The sequence below is a fragment of the Harpegnathos saltator genome, unplaced genomic scaffold (assembly GCF_003227715.2).
Source record: "Harpegnathos saltator strain DR-91 unplaced genomic scaffold, Hsal_v8.6 scaffold0, whole genome shotgun sequence".
NCBI classification, from domain to species: domain Eukaryota; kingdom Metazoa; phylum Arthropoda; class Insecta; order Hymenoptera; family Formicidae; genus Harpegnathos; species Harpegnathos saltator.
In genome coordinates, this window is record NW_020229871.1 from 44,532 (window position 1) to 69,471 (window position 24,940).

Consider the following 24,940-nt stretch of genomic DNA (forward strand, 5'->3'; position numbering starts at 1 on the left):
TCTCTCTCTCTCTCTCTCTCTCTCTCTCTCTCTCTCTCTCTCTCTCTCTCTCTCTCTCTCTTTCTTTCTGCCGGCCAAAAAATCGAAACTCGATCATTCTCTCCGGTGATAAGCGACGTCCAAATATTATAATTATTTAGTTTCAACAGCTCGAAAAAATACGATTAGTGTCATCGTGGAAACTTTTATATCTTTCTTTCTCTCTCTCTCTCTCTCTCTCTCTCTCATTAACATAGCCTCAAATAAAAAAATTATCAGCAAGAGATGATATTCCCTGCGGCAAAAACAACTACTCTGTTTGGCTTACGCTCGAAACAAACACTAATCTATGTTGTCATCAACGTAACATCCACAACAAATCGCGCGTTTTTAATTGTTCGTTACGTGACCTACATTTTTAATAGCCGACTTTTAATAAGCGATTTTAATAACACTGAACACAGAGAGACATAACAGAGAAGATACCGTAAAATTTTATAAAAGCAAGAGCAGATGCGATATTCTTCGTCGTAAACGCAGAGAAGAAACTAAATCTGACATCAACCAGTGCTGTTTCTCCATTGCGATACTGCCACGGACGGACTGTACAGATAAGAATTTCGTGAATCAACAACCAAATAACAATCTAAATCTTTTTTTTTCTCTCTCCATATCATATCGCTTCGACATTTCGACGTGGTATCATCTCATTGACCACGAAGAGAGCTCCCGCTTGCCGCGTGTATATCACCTCGACATAACAATTCGCATAACGCGAAACGCCGGGGAGCACAGAAAAGAACCAGTCTTTCCTCGAAAGGCGACCCGTCAGCGAAGCTGGAGAGTGCCATCGCCACGGAGGAGACGAGAAATCGAATAAATAATGACGACGATGACGTGATCATGCGAAACCAACGGAGAAAGAGCGACGGCGGAGAACACCGAGAGGGCGAAGGGGAAAGAGAGAAACTCCCCTCCTTTCCTTCTTTCTTCCCCTCCTCTCACGAAGCTGAAATCCGAGGAACAAGAAGACGTACCTATATAAGAACGTACGTAGATCGCCGCTGCGGGCCATCTTGACGAGTCGCGATCAGCTTCTTCGCTTGGTTTCCACTCTGCTCTCTCATCGATCGATCGATCTTCGACGTCTCGCGACGTTTCCGTTTCCGCGTGCCCTCGTCAGCAAGATGCAGCGCGGATTTACGGTGTTGGCCGTCCTCGCGATGACGGTCACTTCGGCCGTCATCGCCTCGGAACAAGTGTGTAAGTAACCCTTGGGGACTATCACTTGATTATTGACGACTGATCGGTAGGGATAGGTCAGGGAACTTGCAAACTGCTGCGACCGGCTACTTTTGTCCTGCGTGAAACGGATAAAACACTTGGAGAACTCTCATGCAACCTGCACCATTGTCTTCGATCGTTGACTTTCGACGGCATTTGAATTATTACGCTGGGGACTTCATATTTCATCTTGTATTTTTACACTTCACATTTCACGTTTTTGTGATGTTTATATTTATTGACATAAAAATTGGTATATATAATTTTATATTTGTTATAATATATCGATTTATTTTTATATTTATTAATAGTATTGATATTTTATATTAATAATGTTAATATTTTTATATTTATAGCTTATTAATAGGCATTATCTCTTAACCTAACAGAAAAGTATTACTGGCAATGATAAGTGGCCGGTGATAAATGACTGGTGCTCAGTAATTTTATTACTCGTACGAGTAATAAATTTTATTATTATGTGTTGCAATCAATATAAAATTATACCAATTTATGCCAATAAATATATTATTGCTCGGGATTCGAAAAGTTCCACGAGAGTCGTTGGGAAGATTAGAACGTCGACTATTAATTTTCTTATCGATCACTTTGTCTCATCATGCGGAAATTATGCGACGCTCGATGTGTCGAACTATTCGACTTGCAAGAGCGACAGCTAACAAAACAAAAGACGCGTGTTGTGTTGGATCAAAAAATTCCACTTCAACACGTGTACTGCCAAAAATCACAAGTAATGATAAAACGGATTTTTGCGTTTTAATAGGCGCTCGCATGACTCCGGAACACCTTCTATCTTTATATTTTCAATAAAGAAAGTCGCAGGAGATCCTTTTGCCAATTGTATCGTCAAAGTAAAATTAAGTTTATACGGATATTGTATTTCAATCGAATTTCATTTACACTTTGTTCGTTTGACTATTTTGCGGGTTCAAATCACAATGCATCGCGTGCTCAACTCGTGGGTGATATCGGAGTGGACGAAAAAGTTATCTGTCATCTCCCAAGCAATTATAAAAAATGGAATACAAAAATACAAAATGAAATATAAAGTAAGTAGCCGGTAATACTTTTCTGCCAGAACGGTAAAATTATTTCTTAGCTTTTAACAAGACTATCGTTACATCGTCGTTGCTCAGGTGTGCTTTAGAAAAGAATGCGCGACAGCTTGACGATAGCGACAAAAAAATCGTAAAAAATCAAAGAAAATAGGTCCACAGGATCTCAAGTAGCTTTTCATCGTCCCTTCAGTTGCGCAAAATTGTAATCTCTCAACGTCCGAAAGAAAACAAAATATTTCCGTTCGTTGTTCCAGTCACAATGTGCATCCCAGAGAAGTACTCGAAAGAGTGCGAAAAAATGATGGAGGACTCGGCCAGCCATGGCTACCCTATAGCGTGCATCTCCGGGCGTGACCGATACGACTGTATCGAAAGGATCGGCAGGAAGGAGGCGGACATCGTCGCCGTCGATCCTGAGGACATGTACCTCGCGGCGAAGAACAAGCTGGCCGAGAAGGCCGGCTACAACGTTGTCGAGCAGGTAATTCCCTGCGGTAGCTGCGGTTCGCCGCATCGAACGGACGGAAGAGTCGAAAGATGCCTATATATACTCCCGCGTAGACATCGCTCGCGCTCGTCTCGAGAAATCGTCCGTGCGAGCGACGCACTTATGATCATTGAAATTCTCCGCGTCGCAATCGCGCGCGATTACGTGCGCGCAATACGCTTCATCTCTTGATTGCTTGACCTTCTCCATCAGGTGAGGACGAAGGAGGAGCCCGAAGCGATATATCGTTACGAGGCGGTAGCGGTGGTGCACAAGGACCTGGACATCAACAACGTCCAAGGCCTGAGGGGCCTCAAGTCCTGCCACACCGGCGTAGGCCGCAACGTCGGCTACAAAATTCCCATTACGAAGCTCACCGCGATGGGCGTGCTGACCGATGTCAACAACCCGGAATATTCCGCTCGCGAGAATGAGCTTCGCGCTCTGAGCACGCTCTTCGACAAAGGCTGCTTGGTCGGCACGTGGTCACCCGATCCCGCGATCAATCAGAGGCTCAGTAAGTGGCAGCAATCTGCGAAAGTTGAGTCAATTATGTCACGTGGGTGAACCCGCCGACAAACAATATTGTTAGCTGCAAAACGACGCTTGTATGCGACGCCCCGCGTCGCACGTCGCGCCACTTCCGACGTGGACTAATTTCGCGGCTTGTGTTGTACACACTTGCGGGGGGAGGGGGGGCTATGGCGCAGCCGTGCAAGTGGGAGAAAATTGCGCGCGACGGTGCTCGTAAACGGAACACTTCCCAATAGAAAAAGATTATACGTCGTTATATAAAATCTTACGCATAATTATACATGAATTGTATCCTCATAATGTCCCGCGGAACGTCATCGCGGCTTGTTATCATTCGCATCAGTCGTCCGATTGAATCTTGATGATTGATCGTCAGTAGTCGTCGCTCCGCATTGAATCGGATTCATGACGCGAGAATTTTCACACGAGAAGTCACACGATTTCGCGAGAAGACTTTCGCGTTCAATTATCCGCATTCGCAGCGGCGAATAATGGCAGGACGCATAATTGAAGGATTCTGACCAGAAGAAAGTCAGCCAAAAAGATACGTGCATCCCGATGAAAAAAGATTACATATGATTTTATATAATTATATAAATAAGTTGTATATTATTATATACGATCTATATATAAATTTTGTCTTTATACATGGTCATGTATACAATCATATGAAATTATATATACGATTTACACCGAGGCCGAAAGACTGTCAAAAGGTAGAAAAGAAGAAATTGCTTCGTTCAATTTTAAGTCTATCATCATGATCTACTATAAATGTAAGCAGTTACTTCAACTGTTTGCTACAACAGCAATTTTTCAGAGAGTGTGTAGACATATATAATTGCGCATATTTATACATGGCCATTCGGAGACAAAATTCGTATATAATTATTTTTCGTCGGGTTATGAAATTTAAGAAGAAACGAAATTAAGTGATGAAATGAGAAGTGACTTTGTGACGATTTGGCACGACGACGCGCGCGTTTGCTACATTCTTCACTTCCCTCGTAACTTTTTTACTTTTTTACTTAACTTCCTTACGGAATGGAGTGTGTTTCGCGTCGTCGGGAATAAAATTGCGTTGCATAAAACTTGCCGCTCGAAAGACTTCGCGAGACACTTCGCGCAACTACTTATTTATTACTACCGCGATACTTCTCTTGCTTTGTTCTTCGAAAACATCAAAAATCACTTAATTCGCAGAGGAGACATACAGCAATATGTGCGCTCTTTGCGAGAAACCAGACGTGTGCGATTATCCAGACAAATACTCCGGATATGAGGGCGCTTTGCGTTGCCTCGCTCACAACGGCGGCCAGGTCGCCTGGACGAAGGTTATCTACGTGAAACGTTTCTTCGGTCTGCCTGTCGGAGTGACACCAGCGGTACCGACCTCTGAGAATCCGGCTGATTTCCGATACTTCTGTTCTGACGGCAGCAAAGTGCCCATCGACGCCGACACGAAGCCGTGCACGTGGGCCGCTCGACCGTGGCAAGGATACATGACCAACGGAGACGACGCCAACAATGTGCAAGCTATTCAGAAGGTATGTGAATTTACTTACAAGGAAATATCTGAAAGTATCCCGACCAGAACATCGTCCCATGGCCGTATTAAACCCCCCTCCCCATCCGGCTTCCAAATTTCAAATAGGGCCCGGATAACTTTATCGGATCCGGCACGTAATAAGGAGTGAAACTGCATAATGCCCTGATAAAATTGCCTGAAATCGAGAAACCTGATGAAATGTCCATCAGGACCAAATCAGGCATCCAAATAATGATGGTCATCGCTGCAGTCAGGGTATAATTCGGAAAATATTGCAAGACAGTTGCCACATTCCGACCGGATAAGGATCACTCATAATGCCTTTTATGGCTTGCCTGGTCATGCCATATCGGGCATAAAAAGTTGCCGTATTTGATTTCTTCTCGGGTACATTGCCTCGGATACATTGTGGAGAAACTAAACGATAGCGACGTGTATCCTTTTGGAGGTGTGTCTTTGCCTGTTTGACAGCTGGAACAACTTTGCGAAGCTAATTTTGTATATTTGACACGAATACATTTTATACGAGTGTTCAAGTGTACAAAGTCAAACAATCGAGCACAATCGAGGTTGGACAATAGCTAAATCAAAAAGAGTTAAAAGATAAATTAACAAATTGGAAAGTAAAAATCTGTTAACTTGCCTTAATTGATTCTGGCGGAGTCAACTTTCAACTTAAAGTAGTTGTTTCTAAATTCATCGGTGTTAAGTCAATCAATTTGAATCGGATTAAAATTCGTGAAATTGCCGCAACGTTTCAGGAATTGACACAGCTGGGCCAGCTGGGTGAGAACGAGAAGGCAGATTGGTGGAAGGACCTCATGCTGCTCGACGAGAAGACCTTGGCTGTCGCCGCGCCGCCGGTGTCGCCGGAAGAGCACCTGAAGAGCGCGAAATACATGGACGTGATCGAGAGGAATTCCGGAGCGCCCGAGAGGGACGCCCGCTGGTGCGTCTCGGACGCGAACGCGCTGGACAAGTGTCGGAATCTCGCTAGGGCCGCGTTTTCCAGGTGACCGCCTGTGAAATCGTATCTTGTGAACTTGCCTCACAAGAACATACGAATCCATCGCTTCGACCGAGGCTTCTTCCGCAATGATAGATGATGTTAAATGATGTTACAGAGACGCCCGACCTAGGTTCGACTGCATCCTGGAGAAGGATCAGGCTGCTTGCTTGAAGGCCGTGAGGGATAACGGAGCGGACATAACCGTGATCGATGGCAGCTCGGTGAAGCAGGCGATCAGCGAGTACAACGTGAAACCGATCGTCGCGGAAACTTACGGTGCCGGTTCGACCAAGCTCGGTGAAAGAGCGGCAGTGGCTGTCGTCAAGAGCGGGTCGTCCATTAATGGATTAGGTGTGTAGGTCTACATGTATCGACAGAATCCAGACACGATCTCGTGCCGCATGTATAATCGTGTAAAATGACATGATGTGACTATATGGAACCGAGATCATTGAACCGACGTCCACAGGCGATCTTAAAGACAAGAAGTCCTGCCGCAGCGGCTACGTGGGCGACTTTGCCGGATCCACCGCACCGGCTCGTGTCCTTAAGCAGAAGAGCCTCATCAGCGAGCCGAACGAGTTAGAGAGTTTCTTCTCTGCGTCTTGCGCACCTGGTGCACCCGCCGACTCGAAGTCCTGCGAATTGTGCGTCGGCAATGCCTTGTCCGACGACGAGAAAGTGAGGCAAGCCACAAAGTGCAGGCCGACGAGCGCCGAGTATTACAATGGCGGACTAGGAGCGCTCAGGTTAATACTCCATGATTCCTTGTTCGTAATCGTTCGGTATCGTAATCGTTGATTGTTAGTTATCAGTTAATTAAGCGCGAATAGGCTTAATCGATTTGTGATTTTTGAGTTAACAAGAGAGGTCAATTCGCCTGTTTTCTTCCAGGTGTCTGAAGGACGGCAAAGGAGACGTCGCGTTCTTGCCCTTGACGGCTTTGCAGCAGCTCGGTTATTAGCGTTTTTCCATCGAAGTAAATACTATCGCGCTTCTCGCCCCCGGTGACCGTTATTATTTTTACTACAGATGACGAGAAACACGGCGCTGGCAAACGCGAAGATTACGTATTACTTTGCCCCGAGGGTGGCCGGATGTCCATCAACGAATGGGAGCGCTGCAACCTGGGATTGGAAGCGCCGAGAGTGATCGTCAGCTCGGCCGGGAAAAGTCCAAACGCTCTGGAGGAACTGAAACACGGCATCTTGGCCGCCAGCACCCTGTACTCCAAGCATCCGGACCTCCTGCGTCTGTTTGGCGCCTGGGATGACAAGCGCAACGTACTCTTCAAGGTAAAAGCTCCTTTTCTGTAGTTTCTGCAATTGGAGTAGCTCACACAGCCGATCAACTCCCAAATGGAAAAGATGGAGAAAAGAAGCACTCAACAACAAATGATCATAGATGATTATATTCTTAATTTTGCTTCTATACGTGTCCACATTAAAATAAAACGCTGTGGTACGGGAATATGATTATGAATGTATAATGATTAATTATACAATTGAACGAAACAATTTCTTCTTTTCGTCATTCAACAGCGCTTTCTTTTGTGTGGACACATATAACTTTATATAATTATATAGAAACAAAATTCATGTATGAATCATATTATATAATTTGACATAATATATAATATATATGTTTTTATATTAAGGATTTATACAGGATGTTTCAGAAAGGGTGGGCTGGTTACGTATAATTATTGTGTATATCCTTCTCATCAAGCCGTTGTTGCCGTTGTCGGCACATCAAAGTGAATTCTTTTAATCTTAATTCGACAATAGCTTTTAAGCTAAGCATTTTAGGCACTATGTTTATATAGTAATTTTTTTGTTTGCTTGATGAGAAAGTACATATTGCTGGTACAAACATACAGTCAATCCGTCTTCGATCGAGTAGGCTCCTTTTTGAATATTTACTAGTATACAGAAGTATAATCAGTTCTCATTAAGCATTATATTGTCTTTAGGATGACGTTAAGGAACTGATGTCCATCGACAACACGTGGGACAAGTGGGACGCCTGGGCGGCCCAGGATGGTTCCAGCAATCATTAAAAGACGAGGCGCGCACTTTTATGTACATTGTGTTACATGTGATATTACTCCTCTTGTTGCTGAGAAATAATCAATGTTGAGTGGTACTTCGGTGGCAGGGGTATACTTGTAAAAAAAACGTCGCATGAATAAACCGCTGTCATCGTCGGCAATCACGCTTATGTTTGTACGCTGGCAAGTGTAACGTTGCCGTGATACAGATTACACGCTTTCCAACGCGAAGAACGAAGGGCCCGGAGGAAATCTCTCGTTTCTTAATGCTTACGACAAATAAAGAATAAAAAATAAAAAAGAATATATATATATATATTTGTTTTCCAGCACATGTTTACATTATATAATTCTACGTCCGATTTCTATAAAATATCTTAAAGATAGACACTTGTTGAGGTATAAAAATGCGATCACGACCATGACCTGCACGTTACATTATGTGCATCGGCGAGTAGCAGATTGAGTAAAAATTAACGATAAAATACATCATATAACGTGCTTGAAATTCTCTGCGGCCTTTTCCGCACTCTTGACAATGAAGTCGGAGACTTTGCAGGTTCTGCTGCGCTGATATTTCCTGTATACAATCTTCGAAGGATTCCCCGTTTGCAGAACCAATTTTACCATAATTTGTTTTACAAAAGAGATCTGTCCCTCTTCCCATCTAAAATGAACGAATCTCGAGTTGGTGAACAAAAACAGTTGCAAATGATCAGACTGTATCGCAATAATAATAGTTGTGTACACAACTTTAGGATCGCACACGTGTTACAAATTGTATTTCCTGATAACAACAATTGTAATTTGCCGATATACATTTTTCCACCTTCAATAATAATTATCGCGCGGTAAACAACACTCTCGTTACGTTTCATTTCCTAAGTTACTTACATCGCAAGTGTCTCTTTATTTCTCAAGAGTTGACGCCACGTTTGGTCCATGTTATTAGATGCGAGAACGAAATCAAGCGCCAATTCGAAAGCAGTTATTGCCAGCACGAATACCGAGGTATTGCATAAGCTTTCGTCTGACATGCTTACGTCGATCTGTAAGGGAAAAGATCACTGATATTCGTGCGAATACGTTGGCATATCAAAGATCGTATTATACCAGAGATGTGCGAACTATTCGCAATCGAGTCGCGTCGAATCGAATCAGGCAAGACTTTCGAATCCTTACTGTTCGAATCCGAACTATTCAAAGATTGCGAAAATCTAACACAAAATAAAATGCGTAAGAAGAGAATAAATCAATAAAATTAATCAATTATATTCATAAGATTAAGCAGTTAGGGAAGAATAGGATGGAGTTCTATAATATTATGGTAATTATAGTTCAGGATAATCTTTTTCTTATGTAAAAAGTTGATCCCCACGTACGTTGCAAGTTTGAAAAGAAATTCTCGTACGTTATCATGCGTCCGAAAATTATTCTCCCGCGACTTGAAATTACTTGCAATAATATCCAGCAATTGACTCCTGCAGACTATGTTATCAATTATGCCGTTAACTAAAGAATCAAGTTTCGGCGATTGAATTTGCACATCTCTAACGTGCGCAGTATATATTTTTGCATCCGTACCAAATAGCTACCGCAAAAGTAGACACGCATGACCTCATCTTGATTGAGGTATCGATGCGTTTGATTCAAACTCGATATGTGATACATAAGCAAAGAAAACGGATCGGCGAACCGCACGTTGAACTTGAGAGCTGAAAGTATTTTCTTCTCGTGTATCAACAAACATCCCTCTCTTTTGTCGTACACGTTTTTCGCCAGTTTCAACATCTTGGTTGCCTGAAAGAGGAAGAAAGTGTACAGCGAGGAATCGCTAGGTCTCGTGAAATATTCGACAAATGAATTAATCAAGATTGCAATACGATTCTTTGAATCGCCATGTGTACGTATACATATTTCTTCTGTTCCAAAGACGGAAGATTGGATTACCGATGGTACTTTATAATTAGCCAAATCCCTCTTGAGAATGATCCAGAGACACGCTATAGCCAGCAGCTGTATCTGCTCCGTGCTTACCGTAATTCTGTCAACAGCGGTGTCAAACAGTTTGACAGCTTGGTAAATGATAGAAGACTCGTAGTTACAATGTGTCTGGAAATGATCACAGTCGTGGAAATCGTGACGCTCGACGTGCGAGGTTGAAAAGTATTTTCTATCAATTCGTTGCAGCTGTGTGAAGTTGGCCCCCCGACCACCGAGCATTTAATTTTGACCATTGCCATTCGTTTGGTAGTCGTTTGGTGGCGTTTGGTAGTCTATTCCTAACGTTTGGTAGTCAAAAGCGCAATAGTTCTCATAAAAAATAAAAATTATATGTGAAGTTGGCCCCCCCGCCTCGAAAATCGGTTTCCACGGTGTCCTGGATAATTTTGACCATTACCAATCGTTTGGTGGTCGTTTGGTAGCGTTTGGTAGTCTATTCCCAACGTTTGGTAATCAAAACTGCAATAGTTCTCGTATAAAATTATAATGTGAAGTTGGCCCCCCCGGTTCGAAAAGCAGTTTCCATGGCATCTTGACCATTACTATTATATCATAATTTTGACCATTACTAATCGTTTGGTAGTCGTTTAACTGTTTTATAAGTAAAAATAATTTTTTTTCATCAGCTTTTGTAATTCTCATTAAAACCTCTATTTTCATTACGACTACAATTTCGATTATCGTTCGTAATGAAATAAACATAAAATAGCCTCCATTAAACCATAATTACTAAACTATAGAGATTTACCCATCCCCACTCTCTCGTCATGTTACAGATAATCCTAACGCACTTAACGTAGGTATGGTTATTATATTATATGATCGTGGTTTGTTAGTTTCAAAGAAAATACTTTTTTTATATAAGTTATGTTTAATACTCACCACGATAATTGGTGTTTATAATCAAACTGACATTTAAATTCGATTTTACATCTCACATATAGTCAATGAAAACCACTTGAAGCCGCTAAATAGACGCCACTGGGATTCACGGTGATGTCAATACCCCTTTTTGTCAATGCATCTTCTGCCCAGAAATTCGCCAATAAGCAAATCTTTATAGTTTAGTAACTTCGCATTAAACAAATGATTATAATGAAAATTATGTATATTATGAAAGGATGCCGCGGGAAGTGCTTTTTTAAACTTGGCAAGCTAACCTAACACTCGCAAATTCGATTTTCATTAATAATTACTATTATTTTCGATGAAACGTCAGGAATCGATTATCAACCGTAAAAATACGACCACCAAAAAATTTGTCACAATGAAAGTTACATAAAATGTTGCGACAAGGGAACGTCGCGTAACATTTTTTAAACTTAGAAAGCCAGCTTCACAAATGCAAACTTTTTTACTAATAACGAAAACAATTTTGACTATCAAACGTTGGGAATGGACTACCAAACGTTACCAGACGAGCACTAAACGATTGGTAATGGTCAAAATTATCCAGGACACCGTAGAACCGATTTCGAGCTGGCAACTTCACATTATAATTTTGTGCGAGAACTATTGCAGTGATTACTAAACGTTGGAATGACTACCAAACGCTATCAACGACACAAACGATTGGTAATGGTCAAAATTATCCAGGACACCGGGGAAAACGATTTTCGAGCCGGGGAGGCCAACTTCACATACAATTTTCATTTTTTGCGACAACTATTGCACTTTTGACTATCGAACGTTAGGAATAGACTACCAAACGCTACCAAACGACCACCAAACGAATGGCAATGGTCAAAATTAAATTCTCGGTGGTCGGGGGGCCGACTTCACACAACTATTCGTCGCGTCTCTCCCCTGCAAGGGGATTCAACCGATAGTGCTTTTGTTAAACTCACGCCAAGATGTATCAAATATCCCACGATGATTCTCCTTTGTTGCGCGTTTATGTTTCCACGCAGAAAGCCGGAGGAAAGCTTCGGAGCATTCTCCTCCCTTTCGCGTTCCGTGCTTGGCAAATACGTTAAATAATCATCCTCGTACGATATTTGAGCGATGTCCTCTCCGTTGATCAAAAACTGATTTGCTGCCTCGTTTTGCCCGTGATGTACCTTTGCGAAAGATGCAAGCGTTTCTTTAAGTATCGTAGCAAGTGGATAATCGAGTAATCTCCAGTTTGTTTATGGTATAAAAAAGTACATAACTATTTATAAATCTATAAATTTGAGAATTGTATATTTAAACATGTTAAATTAAGCCAGCCAACGTTAGAGATAGTATATTAAATTATGTGTATCGAGAATAAGATTATTTCATCATTCTGTTTATACAATAGAAGTTTGTGCGTCCTACCTTTGTTGGAGTCAACAACAGTCTCCTAGGACTACGCGAAAATGTTGCATAGTTAAAATTTATTTCTCCCGTAAATTGTTGATTGTCATCACAAACGCACATGCTAAAAACACGTTTGCAAATTAAGCAAAGTATATTCCAATTAGTCAGCCAAAAAATTCGGCTTGATTATTCAGTCAAATTTGACTTTATTACATTCAATCCAAGACAAATTATCTATCAAGAGACGACAATCTTTCGCCATCTTCTGCTGATGTGTTAGCGGAACATTATTGACGGATTGTTACTTGTAATTTTACCGTCCGTACGTACATTTACCGTCAATTATCGAAAATATTAATCGAATCTTTTAATTAACTCAATATGTCCTCGTGACTTTTAGTTTGAAATAATTCCGAACCAAAATCAATGTTATAATTTTCCTTTTAACAAAGCAACATAACACAATTATAAATGTTCACAAGTTCAAATAAAAAATTATAATATCAATGCAATATTATTGTTATACTTGGAATATAAATTAATTAATTAATTAAATCCGCGACTGATAACGCTGACGACAGAACTCCTACTTTCCGCTTGTTTCCATACAAATTGTCTTTAATTATAATTATCTTTAATTACATTATAATTTACCTCGCATCAGTGCCAGCTTGCGCACCCGAAAATGCCGCGGTTTGCGGAATCATAACGAATTCGTTCGAGATATACGACACCGCTGTATTCTCAGTGATGTTTTGTAAAATGTCATCCTTCTTGTTATTGACGTAATCGTTCGTATCAGTCTTCAAATTGTTTGATTTTTCGTTGGTAAACTCACCGCCTCGCGTTGAGTTGAATTCACAACGCGAGCTTTTGGGGCCAAAGTCAATGTAGTTTTTCGGTTTACATTTGGCACGCGCTTCATCCGCTCTCACCGCAACGGTATATGTAGTCGAAGAGCTCTTGGGCACGACATCGACTAAAAAGATAAGCGTGTGAAGAAGGAGTTCTCGACGGGTTTTAGCGTCTATTAAACTCGTAAAACACTAACTGCGCGATTTTCTCATCTTGTCTGTCCACGTTTGGATACTGCATAACGTCCGTTTCTTCACATCGTTGGAGAGATGCTGGTTTCTCTGTGCGCATGAGGACTTTCTCTTCTCGGAACAGCATCTAAAGACGATCGATTAATGATCGATTAATATATAACAGCTTTTGTTTGATTTTAGATAGAAGTTCTCTTCTAGATAGAAAAATGTTCTTTTTCTAGAGAGAGGGACAATCCGGAATTCAGTTTTCGGGACCCGAAGAACAAATCAAACATTTCTCTACGTCCCTCTGCGTGAAAGCCCAAAGTATCACTATATCTCTTTTCTTGTTTTCTTTCGTTTTAGAAAACTTTTCAGAGAACGTTTCAAGAAATGTTAAACTTGGTTTATAAAGTATCGGCATGTGATTAAAAGTCGTCTCGCATAGATACAGACTGTATCATTTCTCCTACAGCAAAGTTAGATGACATATCGGGAAAAAATTGATGTTTAAGCGACCGATTATGATAAATATCGAAAATAATTAATAAGTTTTGAATTGAATTTTTCCGCAAGTATATAATATGCGATTGGAGTTTCCAATCCCGGGATCCCGGCCAAATTTTTGTTCCCGAAAATACTCGGGATTCAACATCACAAAACCCGGGATTTCGGGATTTCAAAATTTAATGCTCAGTGTCTATATAATACTTACGTTTTACAAAAATTTTACTTTAATAATTATTACTTGTTACTGATGTTTCAGAGCATTTGCTAGAGAAGTGAGTATTTATATTTTAAATTTAATTCCATGTATTATTTTTATTTGTTTTCAATATTAAGGGAGTTTTCTATTTCAAATTTCGCGGATAAACTGATATTTTTTAACAAAATTTATGTTTCATTATTTTTAAAGTCGCTTTTTCAATGTGAAAAAGAAGAAATAATTCTTTTTATTTTTATTACAAAAGCTTTAATTTTTAATTGTAACGGTTTTTGTGCAATCATTAATGTAAGTTGCTATCATTTTTACTGAAATTTTACTTTTTCTTTGTCATAATGTTCATAAAAGTCTATGATGAACGTTCTATAAATAAAATAATTCTATTATTTGTAAATATTCCTTGTTTCTTTCTTTACATATATATAATCCCGGGACTAGTCCCGGGATCCCGAGATCCCGGGGTCCTAAATTGTATCCGGGATTGGAAACTCTATAGGCGACGTATTACTAATGATAATATTTGATATCGTGCACATGTATGAACATAGAATTACCTCTGATCTACAGATCCGTGCAACTTGTTGTTTTCACGTAAAGAAACTCTATTTCGGTTGTTGCTCAAAGAACGTGTCCTGCTCCAAAGAGTAACACACTTTTATTTAATTTCTTTTCAGTTTTTGGCCAGATTTATCGAAAACCGTCCGTCTCACCTGTACGAAGCAGTAGGTGTTAAGAAACGAGTATGCTCCTCTCTTTCAAGCGCCGTACAAACTGCTGATTCCTCTGAGTCTCTTCTCTTAATCCTTCTTCTCATTTCTTTCCTGCACGCGCTTTTCCGCACGAGCGGGCGCGATCTCTCGTCCTCGTCGCGATAAATTTTGAATTGACCTTTGCCCGGGATGGTAAGCTTTTGCAGCATCGACGTCGTACACGTGACATCGTCTCTCCGATTTTCCGCATCCGCTGATAGTCCTCTCTTCTTTTCTATATCGCTCTTACCTTCAACGAACTTGGCATTTTGACTCGGATTTATATTTTCCTTCTCCTCGGTCGAATTAGGCTTCGAGATTGTTCTTTTGTGACATTCCGTCCAGCAAAAATTCTTCGACATGGCTCTACAATTGCAAATTGCGCCCATAGGATGATTCACAATCAATTAATTAATATGTGCAATGTTATTTAAATAGTATATATGTAAAAGTGTACTATTAATTATTAACTTGGTGACGATAAGAACTATAAATCCAACGAAGATAAATTAAAGTTTCGGCGATATATATGAGAAATGTACGAGATGTAACACAAGTTACCTTTGTTCCTTTAGTCAGTCTCCGAGTTACCGTGCTACCGTGCTCTCCGAGTCAACTGCCGATTCCGGCAGTTGCTCGGAGAGCACGATAGCACGGTAAATCTCCTGATACACTACGCAGTGCCGTGATACTGTTTACAAACACGGTAATCGGGATCAAGTATATTTTAAATGTGGTATAATGTATTTGTGCTATTTATATCGGGATCTATATCGTGGAATGGGCTACAATAGTGTACGAAACAATAATGTACAATTTTAAAACAAGATTAAACGACTGAAAGATCGGTAGAATTATATTAAACAAGAATGTAACGAACAAGCAGCATTCTCTGTTCACACATTCAGCTGTGCCATCGTGTTTATTAATTCCCAATCGCCTCTACTTGAAGAAACTCTTGTAGATGATGCGTTCTACGATTTGGACAACGCAGCTGACGAACAAAGCGGCGATCATAAGAAGTAGCAGCGGTACTATATCGCCGATCTCGACGGACTTCCACGATGATTTTCTCTGCGATCAAGCACGATTGTACATTCGGGCATCACTCGAGCCATTTTTATTTTGGTTACAAATTAACCCATTAATGTCGGCTGGGAGAGAAATTTCGCGTTGATTTCAATGTTATGAATTTTTATGAAAATGCTTGAAAACTTTAATCCAAAGTACATTAATAGGGGTTTTCGAGATCGCTCTTTCCGAATTCGCTGCGAGAATCATAAAAAAGATGTTTGTGTTGAGTTGCAACGGTTTCTTTCCAAAAAATGCTACTCTTTCTCGTCAATTATTTTTTAAATCATGGATCTTGATAAAAATGTTCAATATTACTGAAAAATACTCAAATTGTGCCCTCCGGCATTAATGGGTTAAAATAAACTGACACATTTCGTTCATATAAAATCAATTCGCAGGAAGAGATTCATCTTACAGATCGCACAAGGTTTTCAACGAAGTTTCGCCAAGTAAATACGTTATTGTCGGACAATTTAATTCGGCAGATTTTCGTGTAAAATTAAGGGGTTGAGGTTGCGGCTTAGGTTAATAATAATTATTGCAATTAACGAAAGCATACTCACTGCAACCGGCTGCACCGACCATTGCGTTTGCAGCATGCGCTGTAAGATTCCGCTGTCCCTCAGCAGAAGAAGACTGCAACAAAATGTAGGAAACTTTTGCTACAACAACACGCGACACCTCGCGCGTCGAAATCGCGCTCGAAATGGCGAAACTCGAACCCACTTTGCATTGATGATACCACGATACGGGCTATTGGGACGCAAAGCCATCGCTATGGTAGTTTGCGTGATGGCGTCCAATGGCTCCAGTTTGCAGTCGACTCTCTGCTGCAATATCGCCGCCATGTTGTCCAGCGTCATAAAAGCGTATTTGTCCTCCTTGCAAACTCGTTTCAGACCGTCCATATAATTATTCGGCAAATGGGTCTCTTTCATTAACAACTCGTCGAACAGCACGCTGAGTATTCGGTCTGAGGTGTTCTGCCATGAAGAGATCGCCATAAATCACCGTCATATGCGAAATCGTCCGTAAACGTGATTTTTACGACTCTGCTTTTACGACTCTGATTATTTGGATAAACGTTAAGCTTTAATCAACGTAAATCAAAATCAAGGCGCGTTGATATGTACCAGTTGCGATATGACCTCACGCGGCATTGCTGCTTTTTATGCGCGCAAACCGAGAGTGTATTTAACTTTATTTAACTTTTTATCAATTTTTGATAATATTTGATATTAACTTTTATTTAACTAATAATGAAATAACGAAACAAGCGGCAAAAGCTCAAGCGTCAAGCGCGCACGCTTCTCCTGCATCTCCTAAATTCATCGCAAGAACGATCGAAATACTTAAGTGTACCTGGAAGAAGCTGAAGTCGGCCGAATCGCCAATCACGCCGAAACGGTAGGTTCCGTCTTTCAAAAGGCCGTCCATCGTCGTGAAGGGCATAACGAAGGTGCTCACCGCGAGGAAGCTGATCAAGGAAGCGGAATATGCAGCTAAGATTACGACGGCTGTTATGTGTATTACGAAATGCACCATCCTCACGGGGTCCAGAGAAGACTGTTTCATACCTAGTGATGTAGCAACGACAGATAACGATTGTACATTTAACTTTTTCACTGCTGAATTAATTTCCCCTGAGAAAATTATTAAAATATTTGGTAGCCCTACATTTTTTGGCTCACTGATTACGAATCTAAAGTCAGATTTGCAAAATTCAAAATGACAGACTCAATATGGCGATCATAATGTACAAAATTAATGAAAATTCCGATTATTATTGATGATATATAGGTTTTTCGAATCGCTGATTACGAATCTCAAGTCAGATTTACAAAATTAAAAATGGCGGATTCAATACGGCGACCATAATATACGAAATTGATAAAAATTCCCCCGAGATAATGTAAAATTTTCCAAAATATTGGAAAAATGTCCAAAATATAATATTCAATTGTTTGGATATCTGTATCCGAAATAATGATCAGGTCGTAATGAGAACATATGATTCTAGACGATGGAACTCGATCGAGCTGGAAAAAATTTCTATACTGCACATTTATGCTTACTGGAGATTAAACATTCATTTTTGAGTAAAATAATATTGATAGTACGGATAAGATGGAGATACAGAATGAAAAAATTAGGAAAATAGAGCTAAAAAGTGCAAAAAATCAAATTTCGGCCGTTTTTATAGGAGTATTTGTTTATAAAAAAAAATTTAACCTGCAAAAAAATACTGAAAAAAATATATGGTTTTGTACAACATCAGAAAAATATTTGGTGAAAATTTCAGACCTCTATATTAAATACTCTCCGAGGGATCGATTTTTCCCTAAAAAAAAGCATTTCTTTTCAACACTGATTTGGTACAAATAATCACAAATGTATAACTGGGTATAAAAACCTACTGGAGTATGTTGAACAATTATTCAGTTATCTGGAAAAGTCAAATCCCCGATTAGTTTTCCAAAATTATGTAATTTACAACGCAAAATTGAATCAAGAAAAGGTGGGAAGTGTACCTACTTCCCACTAACAGTGAAAGGGTTAAGCTGTCGGCCCATGTGTGAGGAAAGGGCGGCGCGAGAGCGAGTCAGGATTACCTTGGCTGCAGAACGCTCCTATGACGTAAAACAGGATCTCCGTGAATCTCGTGGACGAGTGAGCGTCCGGCGGATGCAGCGGTGCGAAGGCGAAGAATTTCTGTATAAACACTATTGACCCGCTCATGATCACCATGAAGAGAGCTATGACGTTCCACGTGTTCGCCGAGAACGGCGCAAAGTAAGCGTCCCACTTCACGTTCGCGGACGCCGGCCTCTTAATGTACGTGCGACATCTTTAACAGATTCGTACGCGCCACACTTATCATGTCGAATATTCTATGGGAAGTTCCGAGCAGAAAACAAACGAGCGGGAAAGAAAGGTCGCTCCCGAAGTGATTCAGTAACGATAAATAGCCGATAGAGGCGAACGGGTAAGAAAGCGCGCGCGCGCGTTACGAGTATTCCTTTACGAATACTTGATTCTCTGTAGTTTACTTCGTCGTGTAAATCGGTGTCGTGAAACTGACGACCTCCAGTCTGTCCGACGTCATCATGAATTCCGTCGCCGCGAAGTCGACTTCGTTGTTCGTCAACATCCCGACTGCGCCCGTGCATGTGCTGTTTGACAGACACGCGCCCCACGATTTCGCCTCCTTGTAAGTGAATCTAAAACAAGTTCGACGTGAATCCTTTCCCAAGCTGCTGCACTTCAGCTTTGTCGCAACTTTGCCTGGAGGGTGCGGTCGGCTAACTTCAGTTTCCGGACGAACTGTGCGTAATTTTTTTAATAACGAGAACTTCACGGCGAGAGAGCTGCGTTGAAGTCCAAATCGAAAATCATGGCCATTATGTCAAAATTATGTCAAAATTATTATATCAGATGGCATTAACGAGCTCGAATAATTAACAATCTAAAGACGAGGCGGAGAAGAGGAGAACAAGGGGATGCAAGATGAAGCAGCGGTGAGCAGCTAACGTTATGCTGCGCGTTCTTGCTGCAAAATACAACCGATTGAAGAGACTGAAGACGACGATGTAACCTCTTTTAATTAACGACACCGTCGATCTCCGCATCCTCCGTCGTAACTAACAACACACCGAACGTTGCACACGTAATTCAGATATCGCTCGTCGCGCGAGGGCTCGAGGACCTATTCGGAAAGACGGCGAAGAAGCGGCGATGGACGGAAAAGGGACATCTTCGAGGAAAGGGGCGCCGCCAGCGAGGAAGAGTACTTTCGGAAGGAGACCGCGAGGCAACTGAAGGAACTCCGAGAGCAGCAAGCGCGTCGCAAAGCAAGAAAGGAAAATCAAACGGCGGAGGAAACGGAAGAGGCAGCGAGGAAGAACGGCGCCCAAGACAGAGGTAATCGAAAAACGGAAGAAAGCACTTCAAAGTGTTCTGACAAAGAGTAAAAGAGACAAAGGAGAGAAAAGAGCAAGGAATCTCAATACGTTGCGTGAATCGCAGGAATTGCCGCTTCGTCGAGTCTGACGAATTATACTTGGAGAGATTACCGTGTTTATTAAAAATTTATTAATGAACCTTCGCATCCTCTACAAACATATCGTGCGAAATTTAACAACCCCAGAAAAATCGTTGTAATAAAAATCGAACATTGACGCAACACGCAGACGAGACTTTTAATTCGCAACGGAATGAAACCGTGGTGGCGTTTTCGTCACATGGCATCTTTCTCTCGTTTCGGAGTACTCACGTGCAATTCATTCCCTCCTGCAACAGCAGAATCACCTCGCCGAAAAAGCCGCTTATCCTCGTAATCTCGTTGCGCGCGTTACGATGGAATAGGCTGATAGGAGGATCCTGTCGAATATAAAATTGTCCATTCTAAATGTTGAGCTTGTCTCACCTTCGCGAGAGCCCTTCATGAATATAATTATATAATTGTATTAACCTTTCTAAATGAGATATTAGTACGAGAAAGTGAGATGGAAAGATGGTACATATAAACGAAAATTAATAATAACGGGGAGAAGAATAACAACGGAGCTCATCGCTGATCGCTTCTAAATGCTCTAGAGCAGAATTTCCCAACCTTTTTTGTATTTTGCAACCCTAAAAATTTATTAATAAACCTTCGCATCCTCTACGAAAAAAATTATTCGTATGTTTTATGGTAAAAATTAGTTGTTAGGGTTTTAAGGTAAGAAGTTAAAAATTAAAAAAGATATTTAATTTTTTATCAAACAATAAAGAGTTCAGTAAAGTATTCCAGAATAAAAGAAAAAATTCATACTAATGCATTTAATCTATAATAATTTATTATTACATAATATTGTTTTAGGGAAATTAACTATCACTTTAATATAAAATTATTATCCATGGTATCAAGCTTCACCTAGTGATACGTAATGAATATATACATATATATATATATATATATATACGTACAGATATGTAAAAAATATATAATTTTAATGACATTTCTTCAATTTGATGGTAAAAATGCCGGATTCCAGAATTCATTTTAATCATTATTAATTACAATCATTTTTCCTCACACCCCCAAGAATGTTTAAGTAAGAGCACCCCCGGTTGGGAACACCTCTGTTCTAGAGACACTCATTGAGATGAACTGTTGCGCTAACTTTATCACTAATTTCATGTATAAGCTATGCACGATACGATCAAGCAATCTTTCCCCCAATTAATAAGTAATTAATTCTGTTACTGGGCGATTCTGGCGAAAAATAGAATGGGTTAACCTTACGTGGACCGACGTAACGCGTATATTTTGGCCGTAAAGGTTGTTTCTTCGCAAAAATAGGCCGCGCGTTGGCCCTTTCAGGCCCTTCCCCATGTCCCACACGCCGAACTGATTGGACTTCAGTTCCTTTCCTCGGTCAATTTGGTAAACTTCAGTGATGATCTCCCTGCCGCTTTCATTCGCGCTGCTTCGAGCCACCATGAACTTACAGTCAAAGGGGATGTAAATCTCGGAGAAAAAGTCCGCGTATTCGGTCTCGTTACGGAAGAAGACTAGCCAGGTGGGATAAGCCATCGCGATCCACGTTGACACCTGCTGCATTTCGATAAATAAACGTTCACGTCGTCTGTCTGCCTCAGACGTTCCTCGGGTATTTACGAATACGACAAAAGTTCGCGACGAAAGTTCTCTTTGAGGAATCTCAATGCAGGACAGCACACAAATGAAGGTGTTATCTTGTCGATTACTTATCAGACTCGCGAGTGTCATCACTACGTTGAGAATTTGGCAAAGAGCATAGAAAGGAATTATTTTGTACAGACTTTGTGTGAAAAGAAATGGTGCAAATCGTTAAGCATAGCAATAGCTGTCATTTGAAAGTTGCGGTACATGTGAAAATTTGTTAAACATGTACATAAATTATTGTACTTGCTACTGGAAAAAAAAAAAAAAAAAAAACAGTTACTTTTCATCAACGGTCTCGTTAATCAGCGTTCTTGGAGTTGCTGAGAAATAATTACATGTGCAAATTCATTCCTCGTATCTTCATTGTCGTTTAATAAGACGAAGAGAGGCCTCTTGATGTGATGGTAGCTTTGCCCGACCTGCAAACAGTCGAATCTTTTCTTATTTCGGTAAGAGACAGCGGGGAAGTCTTTTGCCGAAACAAGTGCCGCCGGAATTAGCTTTGATTTTTATGGCTTATATTTTTATTTAATAGGAGACTTTCGAGAAAAACAAAGACGCGCGTAGTCAAGCAATCTTATTTTACGTGTCAACGTGTTCGTTCTGTTATCGCTCCCATAAGACAAACACAGATAAAATATAAAGATGGGTACCCCGGATTAACCTGAACGGATGACGATTTTGAAAAGAACGTTAAACACAAAAGTTTTAGAGTTTGGAAATGGGCATCTGGTGATGAGCTTGAACTTGATCTCAAAAGCGGTCAAATTTAGAGGTCAAATCAAGATCAACTTTAAAATCGTAAATGGAAACCCTCATTTTTATTACGTCATCTTTTTCTACCAATTGTTTCGAACAACTTTCGTCTGAAGCACTTTTTTATTCGCCTGATACTTTTTGAGATGCCGATCATTACCAAACCTTCTGTATAAAACTTTTGTATTTGATATTTTTCTTTTTTTTCGGAAACGTTATTTCTTCAAGTTAGTCTGGAGTACCTATATTTCTGGTACATTCTGTATACTGCATTCAAGCAAGTGTATCACTTATCTCGTATATTTTATGAGGAAATCTATCAAAAGTTCATCATACACATTCAATTTACAAGATAAGTTCTCTGAAATGCCAAGTTTGAAGCTTCAATCAAGGATATTAAATTAAAACAAAAATCTAGTTTGCTTTTTTCTCTACGCGGAGTACAAACTTCTCGATAATATTCTCGAGAAGAGAACAACTTTTTCTCTCGAGCAATAAGCTTCTCTAAACTTCTCTCTTTTTCGATTCGCCTATTATGAAGAAAACATTCCTTGTCGGAGCGTGACCTAAAGGAAAGGAAACGAACTGAGAGAGCGATCGTTTCTCTTATCAGCAGAATGGCATTGTTTCCTCCGACGATACGTCGAGAGAATACTCGTTGTTGGCGCTCTCACTCGAGTGTTAAACAAATTAAAATCCATGATGACGGCGCGTATATTATAATTCAAACTCAGGCGCCTCTGAAGGTACAGCAAGCCGTCGCCTTCCACGAGTCCTGTGAAGATAAGCGACACGTGTGAGGAGCCGCTCGGCGATTCGAAGTGCCCTTTTCCTGCACCCTCAAATCTCAATACTCACCCTGCGTCTCGATGGGGTTCGGATTAGCGTGTAGCAGTATGATGCACGTGTTGTTGAAGTAATCGCGTATGTCTTTGATCAGACCCTCGTAAACGTTGAACGGCCTGATCAGCTGATTCGCGCATCGCGCGGATTCAAACGTCAACAACGACAACGTCGTCGCCCACGCGAGAGCGATCAGCTCGTACTTTCGCTGAAACATACTTCGCCGTATTCGCATCCGCGATCGTTGACGGCCGTAATTGGCCGATTTCGCGAGCCGGTTCCCGTCCGCCACCGTCGTGTTTTCAGACCCGCGTCATTTTGCCGTCGAATCCACGCGGCAGTTGCCTATTCGATACGCGGCACAACAGAGCTTCATTCGCACGCCGACGCGGTCGATATGATCATCGATCGAGACGCGCGTGAATCTCCGAGGCAAAAGTCGTGCGCGATCGTTATCCGGCGACCAAGTGACCAAGCGGAACCGCTTGCAGAAATTGGAAGCGCGTCGGAAGAATTGAAAGAATCGTCGTCGCACGCGAGGAGATGAGTCGAATTTTCGAGAAGGAATCCGGGAAGAATCCTGGATAATCGTGCAGTCGCTCATCGATTCCGTGCGCATCGGTTCCGCGAATAAGTTATGCGTTTGCTCGGCGTTCGTCGGCGTGTGTTTGCCTGGCCTGGCCGTTTGCGCAAATAGAGTCGGTCCGCTGCTCAAACAATTCTCTCTAAACGTCCGAGGACGATGATTCTGCAGTATTGTTGAGTAATGATCCTCGCGTGACAACTTTATTGATAGCTTCGGAGGAAGCGGACGACCTATGCGCGCAAATGGTGGGCGATCCCTCTTTCTGCAAACGATATCAGTCGCTGGCAGAAACAAACGAACGATTCGCGATTCGACAGTCACGTTGACTTCGGTGTTGGTTTAGTTATCAATCGATCCGGATGTAACAGACACGGATTCCGAGGAAAGGATTATATGGCTGAGGTATGGAGGAAAAGGAAACATCTGGGATATCGCGTGGAAAGAAAGACTGGGTTTCGTTCGAAGAATGTCATGCCGTGTCTATGTGAAGGTCCAGGAGGGTGTTATATATTATGAGCTCCTTCCGAAAAATGTACGACTTAACATTGGACAAGGTATTGCGGCCGTTTGGATAAACCGAAGGAAGCTATCGCAAAATAAACCCAGAACTTAACAGAATAGTTAATAGAATTTATTTTATTCCATCGAGACAACACTAGGCCTTCGTATTTTCTTGATCACTCGGGAAAAAATATAGCAATGCGGCCGGGATGTTCTAACCTCACCTAATATTTTTTCCAGACATTGCTTCTTCGGACTATTGCTTCGGATTACTGTTCTGTTCCTTCCAGAATTTCCTTAGGTCAACAAGGCGTTCCTTTTTTTAAAGGACTATAAAAATAGTCTTCGGTAGTTCTTCACTGAGAAACGGCCTGAGTTCTGCGCGCGAAGAATTATGGAGCTGCCCGGAAAATAGCAAAGGATTATACAGAAAACAACGGCTATTACATTACTGATTAAAGTTATTTTTAAATATAAATAAATTTCCTCCAATTTTAAGCTAAAAATACAACAATACTTTTTTTCCAACAGAATATTAGACTTCAAAACACTCATGTGCATTTATAACATTTCACACTTGTCTTTCAACATTTGTCCTCGATAATGTTTCTTTTAACACGTTTATTGCCGTTCACGCGATATCGCGTGATCGCTAACGAGTTTCTATGCGGGATAGAATAGCGGCCACAGCGAAACGTCGCGTGATGTTTACATAGGTCACTGGGGAAGGGA

General features: G+C 41.0%; 4 protein-coding genes across 4 annotated transcripts; 2 read left to right on the forward strand and 2 right to left on the reverse strand.

Moving 5' to 3' along the window:
* The first annotated feature begins 1,030 nt into the window (after window positions 1–1,030).
* Window positions 1,031–8,175, forward strand: Tsf1 (transferrin 1). The gene is made up of 10 exons (XM_011156943.2): window positions 1,031–1,242; window positions 2,597–2,823; window positions 3,043–3,346; window positions 4,567–4,910; window positions 5,674–5,924; window positions 6,037–6,272; window positions 6,391–6,670; window positions 6,816–6,877; window positions 6,954–7,216; window positions 7,894–8,175. The coding sequence occupies exons 1-10, from the start codon at window positions 1,167–1,169 to the stop codon at window positions 7,978–7,980; spliced, it is 2,130 nt and encodes a 709-aa protein (XP_011155245.2). The 5' UTR covers window positions 1,031–1,166; the 3' UTR covers window positions 7,981–8,175.
* A 241-nt stretch (window positions 8,176–8,416) lies between these two features.
* LOC112588346 (uncharacterized) lies at window positions 8,417–15,382 on the reverse strand. The gene is made up of 11 exons (XM_025298067.1): window positions 15,321–15,382; window positions 14,721–15,125; window positions 14,565–14,642; window positions 13,310–13,431; window positions 12,913–13,237; window positions 12,277–12,379; window positions 11,823–12,035; window positions 9,922–10,083; window positions 9,556–9,771; window positions 8,866–9,020; window positions 8,417–8,638 (listed from the first exon to the last, which is right to left on the reverse strand). The coding sequence occupies exons 2-11, from the start codon at window positions 15,119–15,121 to the stop codon at window positions 8,461–8,463; spliced, it is 1,953 nt and encodes a 650-aa protein (XP_025153852.1). The 5' UTR covers window positions 15,122–15,125; window positions 15,321–15,382; the 3' UTR covers window positions 8,417–8,460.
* A 116-nt stretch (window positions 15,383–15,498) lies between these two features.
* LOC105185415 (uncharacterized) lies at window positions 15,499–23,338 on the reverse strand. Its single transcript, XM_025296757.1, is given in 11 exon segments — window positions 15,499–15,833; window positions 16,397–16,469; window positions 16,560–16,816; window positions 17,196–17,410; window positions 18,446–18,681; window positions 18,884–19,054; window positions 20,107–20,213; window positions 21,121–21,432; window positions 21,858–21,941; window positions 22,953–23,053; window positions 23,137–23,338. Coding segments are annotated over 11 exon segments (2,064 nt in total). The 3' UTR covers window positions 15,499–15,527.
* On the forward strand, window positions 19,242–20,009 carry LOC112588834 (uncharacterized). Its single transcript, XM_025300174.1, has 2 exons — window positions 19,242–19,423; window positions 19,510–20,009. Exons 1-2 carry the CDS (start codon window positions 19,368–19,370, stop codon window positions 19,802–19,804), a joined length of 351 nt encoding a protein of 116 aa, XP_025155959.1. The 5' UTR covers window positions 19,242–19,367; the 3' UTR covers window positions 19,805–20,009.
* Window positions 23,339–24,940: the final 1,602 nt, after the last annotated feature.